The 18,390-nt window shown below is 45.4% G+C and overlaps 1 protein-coding gene across 2 annotated transcripts in view; it reads right to left on the bottom strand.

Annotated features, from left to right (window-relative positions):
• Positions 1-18,390, bottom strand: part of PAK5 (p21 (RAC1) activated kinase 5) — a 278,473-nt gene that overhangs the window by 19,163 nt on the left and 240,920 nt on the right. For both annotated transcript variants that reach the window (XM_066387157.1, XM_066387158.1), the window contains exons 5-7: positions 6,248-6,739; positions 4,903-5,036; positions 1,886-2,012 (exon numbers count right to left, since the gene is read on the bottom strand). In XM_066387157.1, coding sequence (XP_066243254.1) covers positions 1,886-2,012; positions 4,903-5,036; positions 6,248-6,739 — 753 coding nt within the window. The remainder of the gene's footprint in view (positions 1-1,885; positions 2,013-4,902; positions 5,037-6,247; positions 6,740-18,390) is intronic.

Genomic DNA, 18,390 nt, shown 5'->3' with positions numbered 1-18,390 from the left:
TCTGGCCAAAGGATATCAGCAAACATGATGTTTGTAAGTGGAGGGTTCAGAAGCGTGTGTGCATCGGTGCTTGCCTTGCTTGCTGCTCCTGGGAGCCTCGCCCTAGGCAGCAGGTGAGTAAGCCTGGGCTAGTCCGCTGGGAGATGAGAGGCACGTGGCCATGACCGCCACTGCCCTGGCCAAGCGCCAGCCAAGCACCAGGCGAATGCGTGAGGCCATCAATTGCAGAGTGACCACAAATACAACAGAGCTGAGCAGATGACACATGAAGCACGTGAGCTGTCCCAGCCGAGGTCAGCACAGGTGCTGTCTCAGAATTATGAGCAAATATATAGCTGTTGTTTTAGGCCACTCACTGTAGAGTATAGTTCATTATGTAGCAAAAACTGACTGCTAGACACACTCTTAAATTTTTTTTTTTTTTAGTTAGAGCAGGTTTTAAAACTGTCCATTAAATGTAATCCCAATTTGCAAATTTTATCGACACATACACATACACAGGGTTGGGCAAAAGTAGGTCCACAGTTATTTGTATGGAAAACAGCACAATAATTGATAAATAATATAAGAATAAACTCTGTTTTGCATACGCACAGCTGTAAACCTACTTTTGCCACACCATTTTTATGCGTGTGTGTATGTGTGTATATATACATATGCATGTATGTATACGTGAATTTTTTGCAATAAAATTGACAATCTTTGTAAAACAAAAGAATAAAAGCCAAAGGGCTTGGGCATTTTCCTCTGGCTGCCCTCTGACCATTTCTGGGCAAATTCTGAGGTGACATGAATGTTTTCCAACTGGCTGAGGTTGCTGGGTTGTTACCCCAGGTCATCAAAGGGAGGCTGGCTATTCACCCCAGGACTGTTATCTCTCATGGGAGTTTCAGGGAGGACAAAAAGACCTAAATAGTGACTATCTATCCTGCAAAACTCTTTCATTTAAGCCTTCCTTAAAATGTCAACTCTTTCTATTCTTGGCTACTGGAATCGATGTTCCTTTGTAAGAAGCTGTGGCTAATAACTTTCACCAGCATCCACTGAACAGGTTGCAGTGATGAGAAAGGCAGAGTCTGGGCCTGGAGATATGCTGGTGTAATGAATAGCTCCTGTCTGTTCTTCTAGATCTATTCTACCCCACGGAGCCCTGGGAGGCTGCACTGAGGACTCCCAGTTTGCTTTAGCCAATGGGGAGCGCCAACAGGAGACTGGCAGGAAGGAACTGGGTGAGGTTGGGGTATTAGTCCCCGAGTTCCCAGCCTGCAGGTTCACTGAGGTCAGGTGTCCACTGCATATCAGACTCCTGCCACACAGCCCTCTTCACACAATAATCTCTATTTCCGGCTTCCAGGAACCAGTTCCCCACCTCACCTCTTCAGGTAAGAGTGGCACTCCATCTCAAGTACCACACTGATCCTCGTGCGCTTTCTAATCCCTATGACTTTCTCCTTCATCTGCCCACACCTTAGGAAATTCTCCTCAAGTTGTCCGCAGCAGTTTGACATCTGTTTCCTGTGGCGACTCTGACATGTGCTGCAGTGATTCACAGTCACAAGAACAGGGTGGACAGAGCTGAGAAAACGCCATCTCTTCCCACACAGAACACAAGAAGGTGGTAGAAAGAGAAATGTTCATAGTTTCTAGTCCTTCCTACACTCATTGTCAAGGTGGAAAATTATCCATCAAATTCCAGTCAGATAATTCTGACTAACAGGATGACACAGGGGATGGCAGTTTCCTTCCTGTGAACCTGCCGGGCATGGCAGTGGGTGACTTGTGACTCAAAAGGTAGAATTCTAAGTAACTGTTCTTCGGAGAACAGTACCCACCACAGACGAAGTGACACGGTACAGCACGGAGGAGCCAAACATGAGAATCTTACCCGCCCGTCACTTGTCAGGAGGATGGAGTCACTCTTGACGTCCCTGTGGATCACTCCTTGATTGTGAAGGTAGGAGAGGGCTCTCAGAACCGACAGACACACGGTGGCTATCTGTTCTTCATTCATTCTAGAGAGAAAGCAACATTTAAGGAGCAAGGACAGGTTTAAGAATATCTCTGAAGTGATCAAAAGAGGTAGCTCTCTTGGGTTCTAGTGAACCAGCCCATGTCAGGAAAATCTACAGGCAAGGCAAAAGAAGTCTTTGGGATCTGATTCACAGAACCTAAGGCTGGGCACGAGGATGACAGGGGCCAAATATAAGCCAAAGGCAGGAGACCCCCATTTGCTGGCTTTTAGGTCATTGATGCAAATGCACTTCCTTAGACTCTTATAGGTAATTCCTTAGGTATCGCCAAACCTCCAGGGTCCTACAGAAAGAGTGCACTGTGTAGAGCCAAGGGTCCGGGTGCATCTGCTAGGTGACCTCAGGCAAGTCCTTTAACTTCCTCAGGTCTCTTTTTCCTCATCTTAGAAATGGGAACAACCATGGTGCTCTCCACGGCTAGACTCAAGCAAAGTGGTCTTTGAATCTCTGAGACTTGCCCTGCCTCTCACTAGCCCCTTCTCCCTCCTCAGAGAACTGGAGGTTTCTTATGCTCCAGGTCCTTCTGTCCTGAAGGAAATTGGACCTCATTAGTCACTAGTAACCAAGTGTGAATGGATGATACTTTAACAGATGGTTCATGGGAACGGGAAAGGCAGGGTCAGCACTGGGTACATGCTCCCACATTTCCTGGCTGCTCCCCTCTGAAGGAGGTATTTCTGGTTTCAGAGGAGATAACACAGGCATTATAATGTATGTATTTCTAATCTGTGACTTTCTTGATGGAATATATTTCATTTGCTACAAAATAGAAACTGAAAAGAAACTTAACAAAGGGAGAACTCGAGAAATGTGTGTAGCTATCTGAAGCTCCCTGAAGCAAAAAACAAACAAACCCAAACACCCTCTCTTTTAGATATATTTTTATTAATCATTTATATGTAATTCACATTTGTCTTGTTCTTAGGTCTCTTTAGTATATTTCTTGCTACAAATTAAGATGATCTTCTGCACTGTGGGGGTGGGCATGTCCGTGGCTACACCACGGGAGTCCACCAGCTGAAATATTGGTGACAAAGTCCAGGAGACCCCCATTTGATTTTAGATGGTCTACCACAGACTGAGAGCTTAGGGGCCATGATTGGAACTTTGCCTCATCTTAGTGGAGAAACAGTAGCATCTTTGATTCTTCACAGGGTTTCCCAATGCTTTCTTGTTTCCTTCCATTCCTTGTATTGTTGTTCACCTGGATTCACTAATGATTTGGGTGGCGTTTCAGTGACAATAGCTAAAATCCAATGTCTCTCCTTCATGATGATCTTCTCTTAACTCTTTGGCATTTTGCTTACTAGCAAGACCAAACTTAAAGTTTCCCAAATGTAACATTTTGTATGTCTGTTCCTAGACCATTGCTTCTCCAAAATGGTCCATTGGTATCACCTGGGAGCTTTATATAATGCAGAGTGGTATACTCCTCCATATTAAACCAGGATCTGTATTTTAATAAGATCCAGGAGTGATTTGTATATTAATATTTGAGAAACACTGTCTTACTATCCACTCTTTTCTCTGCTTGCAATGCCCTCTTCCTCCCACTTTCCATCTTAGTAAACTCCTCTTTACCTCTCCAAACCCATCTCAGATATCACCTTAAACTGAAAATTTTTTTTTATTACTATAAGAATACTTTATTCTATAATTAATCTTCCTTTCTTTGCTTTATTTTCAATCTCTTTCATGGAGAAAAATTTCAAATCATTCCCACGCTGCTAAATACTTTTAATGGAAACCTTTCTTGACTCTCCCTGATAGGGACATTCAGGTATTCTTCTATGCTACTTACAAATATCTCTCCAATTCTGCAAAGGTAGTATAATGCATAGGTAGGGAATGTTTCTCAGCTTTACTTTCTGTGTCTTTTGTATCCCCAGACTATAGGACAGAGTCCAGCACATAAAAAGTGATCGATTAAATATCTGAAAAAATGATCACAGCTGACATATCAGGGAAGTATGTAAGAATGGTAATTAACTATTATTACTTGAAAGACTATTTAAAACCAGAATCAGGCCCTGGCCAGTTGGCTCAGTGGTAGAGTGTTGGCCTGGCATGTGAAGGTCCTGGGTTTGATTCCTGCTCAGTGCACACAGGAGAAGCGTCTATCTGCTTTTCCACCCCTCCCACTCTTGCTTCTCTCTCTATCTCTCTCTTCTCCTCCCGTCCTGCAGTCATGGCTCAATGGAGTAAGTTGTCCCTAGGCACTGAGGATGGCTCCATGGCCTCCACCTCAGGCAAAAAAAAAAATGGCTCCAGTTGCAACGGAGCAAGGGCCCCAGATGGGCAGAGCATCACCCCCTAGTGGGCTGTGGGCTTGCTGGGTGGATCCTGATTGGTGCGCATGTGGGACTCTGTGTCTGCCTTCCCCTCTTTTCACTAAAACAAATCAAAAAACAAAAAAAAAATACACATGAAAAATAAAAACAGAATCAAAGGATTTCTCTGTGTTATACAGGTCTGTTGTTATGACATAAAACTGTGACTGATCTTCCAGCAGCCCCTTCTTTCCCCTGGCACCATTGGTATATCAGCACATAGCAACGAAACTTAGTTTTAGCTATCTATGTAAAAATGGAAAATTCTACTATTTGTTACCAAAACTTCATTCTCAACAGCATGCTGATTTAAAATCAAAGGGTATTAAACTTCTGGAGGGCAAGGAGAACGTTAATTGAATGAATAAATTATACATATATGATATTATAGGCACCCGAGGAGTAGAGAGGAAGAGGGTAGTCATGTCCTAGACTTCAAAGGGTTTATAATTTATGAAGAGTTCATAAAGATAGTCATTGAGGCCTCACTCTGGAGGAGAATAATAAATGCCTTGAATTGTTTGGATAATAAAGGAACTTACCTGGTATGGGTCACAATGTCTGTCAAGGCACCACCTTCTAGAAATTCCATGACTACCCACAGCTCATCACTGACAAGGTAGCTGTTGTACATGTCGACCACGTTGTCATGGTGGTAATCTCGCATTATCACAACCTGGGCAAATGGAAAGACACTTTTTGACTGGTGACAGTAAAACTTGCTTCTTCTTTCTTGGGGTGACATCTATAAATACAATTGATTGGGAATAGCTAGTAGGAATAAAGGGAATCAAGTTACTAAATTTAGAGAAAATGGCAGGTCAACCAGACCGTGCATGGGGGGAGAATAAGGAGAGAGAATGGGCAGAACCACGAGAGTCTGGCATCCACAGAGGGAGTTGAGTTGCCTGTTCAGGGGGGTGGGATAAGATATCCCTAAGGATTTCCATTAGAAGGCACTGTGCACACTCTATGATGGGTCAGCCTGGTCAAAGTATCACTATCTCATGGTGAGTGAGCCAGTGGTGAGTCTCCCAAGTGAGTTAAGTAAACAGTTACTAGGGGTATGGCCACGTGACACCAACTTAACTTCCTGGGAGAGTGTCTGGGTCAAATTGAGAGAGGTTTGGGCTGAATACAGAGGATGAGTCTTGAAGGTAAAGACAAATATGACTTAGGCATAAAAAGGTCTGTTTATTGGAGATAGCTTCCAGGAACTGCTGCCTTGTGGCTGCTTCTGGTGACATCTTTTTTTTTTTTTAATTTTTTTTTTTTTCTTTCTTTCATTTTTCTGAAGCTGGAAACAGGGAGAGACAGTCAGACAGACTCCCGCATGCGCCCGACCGGGATCCACCCGGCACGCCCACCAGGGGCGACGCTCTGCCCACCAGGGGGCGAAGCTCTGCCCATCCTGGGCATCACCATGTTGCGACCATAGCCACTCTAGCGCCTGAGGCAGAGGCCACAGAGCCATCCGCTGTGCCCGGGCCATCTTTGCTCCAATGGAGCCTTGGCTGCGGGAGGTGAAGAGAGAGACAGAGAGGAAAGCATGGCGGAGGGGTGGAGAAGCAAATGGGCGCTTCTCCTGTGTGCCCTGGCCGGGAATCGAACCCGGGTCCTCCGCACGCTAGGCCGACGCTCTACCGCTGAGCCAACCGGCCAGGGCGGGTGACATTTTTGGAATTAGTGGCTTATACACATTAAGTACCTCATAAAGGTAGCAGCCACACATGGATAAAACAGACCAGAAGGAAAGATTATGGGAGATGTTATTCTTGTATTGATATTCTCACTGTTTTCTAATGTCCTAAAATGCACACGTATTATTTCTGAAATGGGAAATAAGTGTCATAGAGGCAAGAAAGGATGACCTGAACACGCATCTACCTCATTAAAAAGCAGTTCTCGTCTCTGCTGCTTTCGAAGGTCCATTTTCTTCACTGCAACTTGTTTCCCTGTGTGTTTCTCAGTTGCGATGCATACAATCCCTGTTGACCCTTCTCCAATTTTGATGAAGTTGTCCAAGTACTCCCTGGGGTCTCCCGGGCTGACCACCAGCTGCAGGGCAGCCCGGAACTGTTCGTGGGACACCCTGGAGGGCTGCTGGTCTGAGGAGGAGCCCCAGCTGGGCGGGGGGTAGGTGCTGGAGGCGATGCTGAGGGAGCTCAGGTAAGAAGCTGTGGAGATGTACTGTGAGCTGGTCTGGAGGGCGGGGTGGTGGTACAGGGTGGCTTTGTGGTACCCAGAAGGGTACTGGTGGCTGCTGGAGGAGTAGCCTGCTTTGCTTTGACTTTGAGGTAGTTTGGCGGGGCCCCTGGGGTAGGTGTCGGACCCTGACAGTGGAGGGCTGAGGACCATCTGTGCTCGATCGTAATCCACCTGGGAAGACAGACAAGGGTGGAGAATATTCACATGGGATGTCTGAATGCCACAGCCAGTTGGTTAGTGAGCTAACACACGGTTGGTTGGAATGAAGAGCATCACTGTGCAACCTGGTCATAGGTGAAGCGTACCTTTCAAGGTCCTGGGTTATCCTTGCTTCCACCCCTTACCTGACCTCCAATTTCCCCAGTCAGCCCCTTTCTTTCCTTTCCCTGTCTAATTCCCCAGAGGCAGACCTGAGACCTGGACCCGAATGCAAGCAGTGGGGTGTGGTCTCCGGAGTTGTGAGGTGAGTCAGCGGAGGGGGAAATCCCAGTCAGAGGTGAGTTTTTACAACCAGGTTTTATAACTATGAGATGATAGTTAATTTTATGTTTTACTGGCTAGGCTATGGTACCCAGTTGCCTGGTCAGACACCAGCCTCAATATTATAGTAAAGGTAATTTTTAGATGTGATTCACATTTAAATCAGTAGACTCTGAGTAAAACAGATTACTGTCCTTAATATGAGTGGGCTGCATCTAATCAGCTGAAAGCTTTCAGAAAAAAGCCTGAGGTCACCCAAAGAGGAGGATTTTTCCACCTAGGGGGTCCTTGAACTCAAGACTATATCAACTCCTGCCAGAGTTGCTAGTCCTATATATTCTAGACTTTCCAGCCCCCACAACTACATGAGCTGATCTTTTAAAATCTCTCTGTGTATACACACACACACACACACACACACACACACACACACACACACACTCTCTCTCTCACCCTTCTGAACTCTCATACTAGAGCAGGGGTCCCCAAACTTTTACACAGGGGGCCAGTTCACTGTCCCTCAGACCGTTGGAGGGCCGCCACATACAGTGCTCTTCTCACTGACCACCAATGAAAGAGGTGCCCCTTCCGGAAGTGCGGTGGGGGGGGGCGGATAAATGGCCTCAGGGGGCCGCATGCAGCCCACGGGCCGTAGTTTGGGGACGCCTGTACTAGAGGGTGGTATGTACCATCCACACACATAATACAGCAGATGTATGTAAAAGGGAAAACAGAGCTCCTATGCAAACAGGTTTTATTAGAGTAGGACCCCCTCATCCACAGGGGATCCATTCCAAGAGCCACTGGATACCTGAGATCCAGGAGAGTACAAAATGCAATATATCCATACACTATGTTTTTTCCTATACATACATATACATATCCCTTCACTTAAAGGAAGCATCTTACAGCTTCTCTTTGGTATATTCAAACTGCAGCATCACTAGTCTTGCACTTTGGGGCCAATATTAAGTAAACTCAGGGTTACTCCAACACAAGTGCTGTGATGCTGTGACAGCTGGTTGACAACCAAGACGTGTACTGAGTGACTCATGAGGGGGTGGAGTATATACAGTGCGGGGACGCTGGACAAGGGATGATTCCTGACCCAGGGGGGACAGAGTGGGATGGTGTGATATTTCATCATACTATTCAGAATAGTGCTCAGTTTAAAACTTATAAGTTGTTTACTTCTGGAATTTTCCATTAAATATTTTTGGATGGTGGTTGACAACCGAAACCACAGAAAGAGAAACTACGGATAAGGGGGGACCAGTGTATGGCAATGAGGTAAATATATGCAAATGTTCTCACTAAATAAAGGCAATATAGTTGAGAATCACCAAAGTTTGCAGTGGGCTCTATCTGAAAAAGAAATCTGGTCAGCCTCAAAGAGACTCCAGCAAAGAACATTCCGCTCTGATGTGAAGAGTGGGTTACAGGAATTGCCGGAGAATGCGGAGGGCAGACACAGCAGGGGAGGGAAAGCCAGCGAGAGGCCTATGTGACACTATGTATAGGTGCCACAACTGTCTCCTCCCAGGGATCAGGAAGGAGCCCCAGCCACCCAGCACCTAAGGATGACTGAGATCAGCGATGGTGAGTATACCATGTCATACTATGTTCACATCACTGCCAGGACAGAAAGTGCTAATTGATCAATGGACTCTTTTCTCTAAGATCCTGATGACAACATAGTGCCAGATACATAGAAGGTGCTCAAAGAAGATTTGTGGACTGGACCTCAGTGTTGCTTCACTTTAGTTGTTCATAGTTTGTTGTATGCACCTCGACCGAGAAAGCCCAGGGTTTTGAACCGGCGACCTCAGAATTCCAGGCTGACGCTGTATCCACTGTGCCACCACAGGTCAGGCAATCTAGAACTACTCTAATATGATGCTACTGACAACATGGTGCTACTCAATTAAAATCAATAAAAATTAGCGCTGGCTGGATGGCCCAGTTGGTCGGAGCACTGTCCCAGGCACAGAGGTTGTCGGTTCAATCCCTGGTTAGGGCACATATAGGAGCAGATCTATGTTCCTCTCTTTCTCTTAAATCAATACAATAAACATAAAAAAATAAATAAAACTATTTTAAAAATATAAAATAAAAAAGTAAAATCAGTAAAAATCAAATAACATTAAGATAAAAATTCTGTTCCTTTGTCATATTTGTTTCATTCCCCACAAGCCAGGACAACTGATCTCTGAACAGATATTAAAAATAAGAACACTGCATCCCCTAGGGATCGCAAACTCTGCTCCACACTGCATTGGGCCACACTTCTTCTTTACTGAGTCCCAGCAGCACCATCAGGGTCCGGACTGAGCAGTGGCTGTGGCATACAGAAGAGGACACCCGCCTGTGTCAACGGGACCACTGCCAGCCACACAGAATGCAGAGTGGTTCACTGCGAGCTGAATGTCTTTGAGATCAAGTCTTTGAGACAAAACAGTGCTATTGTTTTTCACGTCTGCTGGTAAAAGGTGCAGACTCTTGAAAAGCAGTGGATGAGGAGTAACCATTATCCCAGGGGACAGTTTTTGGAACCAACCGTGACATGGACTCGTCAAAGGACAATTGACTATTTGTCTCCGGTGAGGGAACATGTGATCCCCCAGCCCGGGCTTTCATCCATTCAAGGAGAAGATGGTGGGTAAAGAGCTGGTCTGGTGAAGGAGAAATCTATGAGTGACCCTGTCTGGGGCCTCCGCGTCACTAACTGTGGGTTTCATAATGGCGGGCATCGCTGGTTACACATTTGAGGCAGGACTCATCCTTTTTCACCCCGACATTCCAGTAGGGGTGCAATTTACTCCATTTTATTGTTGATAAAACTGAGGTTTGGGGAGCTGAAACTGCTCCTAAGTAATCCAAGGCGAGGGGCCCTACAGCCCCAAGGTGACACCGGCCAATGCTTCTGCCTTAGGTCACTGCTTCACCCCCAGCAGGAGGGTAACTAGACGTCTCACCTACTTGGCGCACTGATACCACAGCGCTGCCTTCTTCCCTGCCTTGGCATTTCTACTACTAGTTGTCACCTCCCGAATGTGTGCAGTCAAGGCTGGGCCCTCTCTCTCTTATAAAATGCAGAGGTGTTTTATTGGGCCCCTTCCATTAACCAAGTGCTCTCCTAAAAGCCTATCCTTGCAGGATACTAACATACTAATGTCAATAATGATACCGGACATTTGCTGAGTGTTTTCCACGTGCATGGGGTAGTTCTAAGCACTTTATGTACCTGGTTGCATTTCAACCGAGGCCTTTGATACATTCTGAGATATCTTTCAATAATCAGAAGGCGGGGAGGGACAGGACAGATGTGGGGCGCAGACTGGAGTGACAATTACAGAGTTAAAGCCTGTTCGGGTGTTTCCTCGGGGCCCAGATGTCTGTCTGGGGCAAGAATGCAAGGACTGGGCCAGAAAGTGATGGATAATCATGTCTCGAGAAAGAAGATGGAAGAAAAAAAAATTTTTTTAGATGATTTTGGCTTAGAGAAATCAGTTTAAAATATACAAAGAAAAAGAAGAATTATCAGAGCAAAATGAATTGTGTACATAATTCATTGCTTTCATTTTTGCTTTGACCAGAGCAGAATTCTGTGTTCAGCTACAACAGTGCCCAAACTTTCTTTCGTGAATTCTTCCAAAAGAGAAAACCCAAGCTTTCTTCTGTAACAAGGCCTCCTGGCTCTCTCACTTGGCTCTTAAATTGTTATTATTATTCAACTGTCCTGCATCGTCTTTCCTATGATATTCTCTATTTGGAAGTGACTGAAACGTCAATGATGAATTAGTTCATGTAGTTTGTTTTGCACACACACATGTAAGAAAGACGTGCAAAAAAGTAAAGCTTGTACTGTACAACCTTTTCTACAACCTGATTCACAAGTACATTCTAGAAATAAAGAAGGAGTCCATATGGAGTCCATATGAGCAGGCCTATAGTCTTGTGAGAGAGATGGAGGAATTAATCACTTATTGAAGGCACACAATGCAGTGGAATTGAACAAGCAAAATGTACAAATATTTAGTAAGTCCAATATACCTTCCACCGTCCATGCCGCAGAAATGTCTAAGCGTGTGGTTTACGTCTGAAGGCCCACTGCGAGGGCACACCAGTCAGAGCAGGCTGGGAACCTGCAACACGGGGTGGAAACAACAAAGGGAAACCGGGAAGGCTTCTCCTCACTCCTCCAGAGACAGCAGTCCTGTGATTGTGTGAGCAAGTAACTTTAGAGAAATGAGACCACGGTCTGCACGCTTTTGAGAGGAGTTTCCATATGGCAAGATGTAATAAGAGAAGAACAAGTCGTTTTTGCAAATTATCGCCCAGGCTGCTAAACTGCTCACTGCTTAGCTGCTGCTCCCAGGCCACTAACTGTCATTGAAAAGTGGATACATTCTGAGAAGGAATTCTCGCCTCAGGAACCTTTAAAAATACAGAAAGAATGTACAAGCAATCTTGTTTTCCTTTCTTTCTAAAATGGTTAATGCCATCCATTCATTGTTTTAGTTTCCTGATGCACGTGACATAAATTAATTCTTAAAGAAATGTGCTTTACGGGTCTCTATTCGAACCCATTCAAAAAAGTAAAAAGGGCAAAGAAAAGAAAATAATAAAGCTACATTATATGGAAGTATATAAATAATCCGCGGTTAACAACTCTGCCAAACTACCCTTCCACAATGTGAACAACATCTCCAAGGATAGGGTCAGACACAGGCTTGTGATGTATCAAAATTATACATAATTATAGCGATGAATTCATTTAATCAATCAATTTCACCAGTGGCGTGCTGCGGCGGACAGGGCGTAGAACTGCACACCGCTATCAATTGCTCTGATTACCGCTGGCTGTCAGCCAGAATTCCCCTGATCCATGTTAGTTAAATGCACATTAATCTGAATTTGGCAGTGTAATCAAGGACCTAACTGAACTGTGAAATTGAATTCTGCAGGAGAACATCATTTGACCATTTTATACCAAGTCTGGAAAAACAGGCTTGGTTGGGGGGAGGGTGAAGAAAGAAAAGAAAGGGGAGGGGAACCCTGCTTCAGCATCTATTTGTCACCGTGGCCTTCTGTATGGGTGACAGGGAGTCTGTGGCTGGATCGTCCTGGACTGAGAGAGACACAGAGAGAGAGAGAGACAGAGAGAGAGAGAGAGAGAGAAGCAGAGAGAGACAGAGAGAGAGAGAGAGACAGAGAGAGAGAGAAAGAGAAGCAGAGAGAGAGAGAGAGAGAGAGAGAGACACAGAGAGAGAGACAGAGAGAGAAAGAGCATGCGTGTGTGTATGCGCCCACAGGATGGGGACTGCGGAATGTTCCGTGAAGGATGGAGAGCTGCCCTCTCCACTTCCTGCAGTTATGGGGGCTGCGAGGCAGCTGGCTCCCGTGCTTGAGTGTGATGGTCCAGTACACCTCTGCAGGGTACAATAAGGCAGAGAGACTACGCAGCTCCCGCATGACAAAGCCAGGGTGCCGCCTGCCGGCTCGCCATAAATCAAATGCGAGATAAAAGTGAATCATAGGCCTCTATTACCTGAGCAAGGAAAGGGCATCTCAAATTGCCCTTACTTGATTCAAAGGAAAATGTAATAGGACCAGCCTTGACTCTGGGAGAGAATCAGGAACTGACTTTCCTGGAGGGTCATTTTACAGCCCGGTAATGAGAGGAAGGGAGTTCATTAAACCCTGTGACTCAAATGTGGGCCTACTCTCATCTGTCCTTCTGGCTGTGCTCTGCAATTAAATTCTCGCTGCCACGGGCAGGCACGCTGCTGATGGGCACTGCCTGCTGGCCCGCAGGCGGGGGCAGACACCGGGCCTGTGGCCGACGGGCCCTGTGTCTCCATCCTTGGGTTTCCAGCCTCTGCTACCCTCTCTGAGGTGGCTGCTGCTCTGAGAACTCCAGTCTGTCTCTCGGATTGCTGGGGGTTAGGGAACTGTTCCATCTGCAATTGCACCCTAATAAAAAACAGTAGCTGCTGTCCCTGCTTGAGGCACAACTGTGACATGTGCCCAGCCATGGTCAGTTTCCTCCCAATTACTTCTTTTCACTTACAAAGTGCAATGGTCCTGTTACAGTGGCTCTGGCCAGATGACAAAGGGACACAGCACACAATTTGAGCTGATGTTCCCCTTGGGTGAAAGAGGCAAGCACGTGTTATCACTGCCAAGGAGCTGTGGTCATGAGCAGGCCTGGGGAAGGCTAACGCTTCAAGGCGGCTTCTTAAGACCCTGAGACAGGATGCTTGGGGAATGGATAAAGTTCTGGATGGTTACCTGCTTGATGGACTTTCAAACTGCATGTAGAAAATTCACCATATTTTGTATTTTTGCAAGTCAGTCTCCCACACCATGACATCAGATTCCTATTTAGGCACGTAGAAATTTACACCTTGGGACATGAAGTTGGAAGAGTTGTGACTTCCCTGCCTTACAAACCATGTGGCAAGCTCCCACTGAGAGAGTTTGGACAGGTAGCTCATGACCTCCACAAATTGGAAAACCCTAGTAATTTGAAGGAAATGAATAAATCGGTGATCAGCAGGCTCAAACACACAGTATTTCTGGCTCTTCCTCCACCTCTGAGTCAGTTTATCCAATTAACCCCGCAAGGTTGCTGCTCCAAATTATAAGAATGCATCCTCTGTTCAAGAGCAGATTACTCTGACATCTGACCTGTCACCGCCAGGGGGACAAGAAGCTGGAGCCTCCAGGGATTGGTTCACTGCTGCAGAATATAGTTCAAATGGGTCAGGGCCAGGTTGGATTTTGTTTTTAATTTGGTAATGAGAACACCCACTTATAATGACTGCGAAAGCATTCATGGGAAAATGAGTCTATTCATATGCAAAGGACACCTAAAGTCTCCATCAGAAGAAACAGATGTTAGAGGTACTGCTCTGAATCGCCTCTTTGGATGTTTCGTGAGTCTTAATGAACATCCTAAAGAAGCATATATATATATATATATATATATATATATATATATATATATATATATATATATATAGCAAAAAAATCTAAAGACAATAATACCCATTGTTACATTAAGCTATTAAACATTTCTTTCTCTCAATCGCTTGCTCTCCCTCCTTCCCCCAAGCCCACACCTCAGACTTTGGGTGTAGCCCACCAGATTCACCAGCCTGGCCATTCCCTGACCCACAGGCCCCTAAAGGATCTCTGACAGGTGATCTGCAGAGATCTTTTAAAAAAAAAAAAATTGTTCCCATATGTGCCTTGGCCAGGCAAGCCCAGGGTTATGGACTGGCAACCTCAGCCATTCCAGGTCAATGCTTTATCCACTGCGCCACCACAGGCCAGGCCTCTGCAAAGATCTTTAGCAGATGAGGAGCTGCACTTTTGTTCCTGGAGCCTTGGAAGGGTGAATCATGAAAGAACAGACCAGGAAGGCCAAGCACCCTCATCCAACGGCTTTTCCTTCCAGCCGTGACAACCCAGCACTGGCAACCCCAGAGAAAGGCCACACCACTGTTTTTCTTGCATCCTCTATCTTTGCTCAGAGCCCTTTAATACGTCTTCTGTTTGGGACAGTCTGGGCTGGAGCACTGGTCACTTTGCTGCCCTATGCAGAGGTGATGTGGGTAAAGCTGGGGTGTCAGTGGGTAAGAACCATCATAACGATGTACTTATGTTACAATGGGCTCTTGCTTTAATGTTGCTAAAAGGTCTGTTCTCACTTAGCACCTGGCTTCCATGGGAGGTAAATGAATTCTTGGATCCTGGCTGAGCCATTTGCTTTCATATCCTTGGGAAGTCTGTAAAGATTTAGTCTCTGAGTCTCAGCGTCTTGACAGTAAAAGAGATGATCTTGAATTCTTCTAAAGTTGTCTCATGGACTAAACTGGGTCCTGCCTGCAAAATGCTTAGCACCGCGCCAGCCGGGAGCCGCCCTCGGCCTCCCAGCATAGCCACCGTCCACCCCCAGGCTGCACACACAGCCTGATGCGTCAGTCCCTGGGCTCTCGTAACTGGTAACTCACTAAACCCTCACACAACAGGAGAAGGTGGGGATGCTCTTTCCCCCCATTTTATAGACATAGAAGTAGAGGCACAGTTAAGCAGCTTATCAACCCAGTTATAAGCGACAATATCGGGACTCAGCCCAGGGAGTTCATCTCCAGAAACTTCAGGCTTAACTGCGAAGGGAACGTGAGAAACAGCAGCCGTGGAACAGTTCTCAGCTGGGGCTGCCTTTGCTCGCCCTGCCCCATGTGACACTGGGCAGTGCCAGGAGATATTCTGACTGTTACAAGGGAGGGAGGCGTGCTACTGGCATCTCGTGGGCAGAGGCCAGGGGTGCTGCTAAACCCCCAAGGTACACAGGACAGCCCCCACAACAATGAACTGTCAGGCCCAAATGTCCATAGCGTCAAGGTTGAGAAATCTCACGACAGAGTGAGACAGGACAATGCAGCCCGAGGGAACCTCAATGCTGTAGGTGTTAAAAGGAACATGTAAGGCAGGGGTCAGGAAACTTTTTGGCTGAGAGAGCCATGAACGCCACATATTTTAAAATGTAATTCCGTGAGAGCCATACAACGACCTGTGTACGTTACGCATTATCCAATAAAAATTTGGTGTTTCCCAGAGGACAGCTGTGATTGGCTCCAGCCACCCGCAACCATGAACATGAGCGGTAGGAAATGAATGGATTGTAATACATGAGCATGTTTTATATTTTTAACATTATTTTTTATTATTAAAGATTTGTTTGCAAGCCAATGTAGCCATCAAAAGAGCCACATCTGGCTCGCGAGCCATAGGTTCCTGACCCCTGTTGTAAGGCTTGGTGCCCACAGAAGCTATTCCGATGCCACTGGGGGCAGTGGCCCATGGCATCTGGTGAAGGGCTGAGCTCAGAAAACTAGGTCTCCACTCTGCTTTCAGCTGACTGATTGGGCTGTCGAAGAGTCTCTCAAAGCCCATTCCCTCATCTGGACAGAGGGGGCAATGAGCCTGCTTCACAGGGCCGAGAGGCACTAGATGACACCACGAACCATAAACGCTCAGTGATCCAATAAAGCTGTGATTGTGTTGGGGGCTTCTCAGGGGACGGAGCCAGAGTAAGGGATGGATGTGCCGAATCAGACAGGACACTCCAGCCAGCAGCTGCCTGGCACCTGCAGAGCATCCAAATGAGCAAAACCAAACTCACGGTGACAATACATCCAGCCATTTCCCCTTCCTGGTCTGCAAGGGAGGGTGGAAAGTGTTCTCTCTCCACATCGGCCATTTTGAGAGACTGTTGTGTGAATGGTGCTACATGGATTTTGTTTGGCTTTAATCTTTTCTTAATTTCAGCATAAGCCCCACTAAAAAATATGTAAAAGCAGGGAGACAGATGCGAGTATCTACAGATTTCTTAACATCCTTGATTCCTGTAACATTAATAGGAAAATTAGGTAGGTAGATAACACTAGAGGAGATGTTTTTGCTTGTTTGTTTTTTTTCTGTGGGTTAACACTAGTATTAAAAATATATATTTTTTTGGCCATATGTAAAACTGGTGCCAAACACACAGCTCCTCATTTTTGCGCTATCTGGAGACCTACATGAGAGTTGTGCTTTCTCTCACTACTGGAGGTGTGAACATGACCCACTAGCCTCTACGAGTTCCCATGAGGCAAAGCCAGAATACATGAGTCGTGATGGCTATTTCTTCCCTAAGCAGGAAATCAGAATGGGGTTGGGAGATTTTTAAGAGTATAGTTCTAAAAATACAGGCATCTAAGTCTTTTCAGAGAGATGTTATATTTTTAATGAAGTAAATATTTTAATTACTAAGATAGTTCCAACTTCATTTCCTCCCACCAAGCCTACTCATGACATTTGTGAATTTCTCACAGGTCTCCTGTGAAACATGTAACAATAGCTGACTCCTTGGAAGTCCTGATTATAAGGGCTGAAAAACTCTTGATAGAACAGATATATATATTTTTTTCTGAGCCACAGTAGTTTCTGGCATCATTTCTGGGTGCAATGACACCAGACTTCAGCACAGCTCTGCTCTGCCTTCTATTTGAAAGTCTGCAGGAAGAGGGAGTTGGCAGGGACTGAGCAAATGATCGCCTGCCTCCCTCCTTCCTTCCCTCTTTCCATCCTCTTCCTAGTCCTCCACTTATCCTAAAGAGCTGATAGCCCTGGGAGTCCTCTGGGGTTTGACTGATGAATGCAGTTGAACCCCTGATATGACATACCCCCAGATACTGGGGAAAATACTGAATTTTGGAGAAACCCCAGACCTTGTGTGCTATGTGATGTTCTGGACCTCAGTTTCCCTCTTGTGAAATGCCTGGGCAGGAGTTCCCGGTGGTTACACTAAATCCCAAATGCCTGCAGGTGTTAGACTAATAGGAAGAAGGAAAGAAGGGGGCTGAGCAGGGACAGCCTTTGCCTCCAGCCAATTCTACTTCCAGTGCTACGGGAAAATGCAGGACCGGAACTACTAGATTGTCCCAATTATTTTCCCCAAGAGGAACCTGAAACCCGGAAGTTGAGATATCTAAGTGAAATACCTTGATATTTCAGATGTGGGAAATGAGTACTGGGTGAACTAAACATGCCATGGGCCACATATAGCTCCATGGCTGGAAGGTTACAGCTTCTGAATAAAAGTTTCTCTAAGATTATGACCTAAAATAGCTCCCCAACACAAGAAATATCATACTTGAGCCAAAATGATCCTGAGAAAGAAAAACAAAGCTGGAGGTATCATGTTTCCTGATTTCAAACTACATTACAAAGTAAGAGTAATCAAAACAGCATGGTATTGGCATAAAAACAGACACATAGATCAGAGGAATAGAACAGAGATCCTGGAAATACAGTCAATTAATTTACGACAAAGGAGCCAAGAATATACAATGGGAAAGGATAGTCTTTTCAATACATAGTGTTGGGAAAATTGGACATGCATATTTAAATGAATAAAACTGTACCCTTATCTTACAACATACACAGTATCAACTCAAAAGGGATTTAAGACTTGAATGTATGACCTGAAATCATAAAGCTCCTAAGGAAAACACAGGAGATGAGCTTTTCAACATCGGTCTTGGCAACAACTTTCTGGATTTAGCACCATTAGAAAAGGCAACAGAAGCAAAAATAAACAAGTGAGACTGAATTAAACTAAAATGCTTCTGCTCAGCAGCAGAAACCATCAACAAAATGAAAAGGCAATGTATGGAATGAGAGAAAATATTTGCAACCTCATATCTGATAGAGTTAATACCCAAAATATACAAGGAACTCATACAATAGCCACAAAACCCACAAAGAACACAATTAAAAAATGGGCA

This window comes from Saccopteryx leptura, chromosome 5 (genome assembly GCF_036850995.1).
Source record: "Saccopteryx leptura isolate mSacLep1 chromosome 5, mSacLep1_pri_phased_curated, whole genome shotgun sequence".
Lineage (NCBI taxonomy): Eukaryota > Metazoa > Chordata > Mammalia > Chiroptera > Emballonuridae > Saccopteryx > Saccopteryx leptura.
The sequence above is the reverse complement of the archived record's forward strand: the minus strand, read 5'-3'. Positions and strand labels throughout refer to the sequence as shown.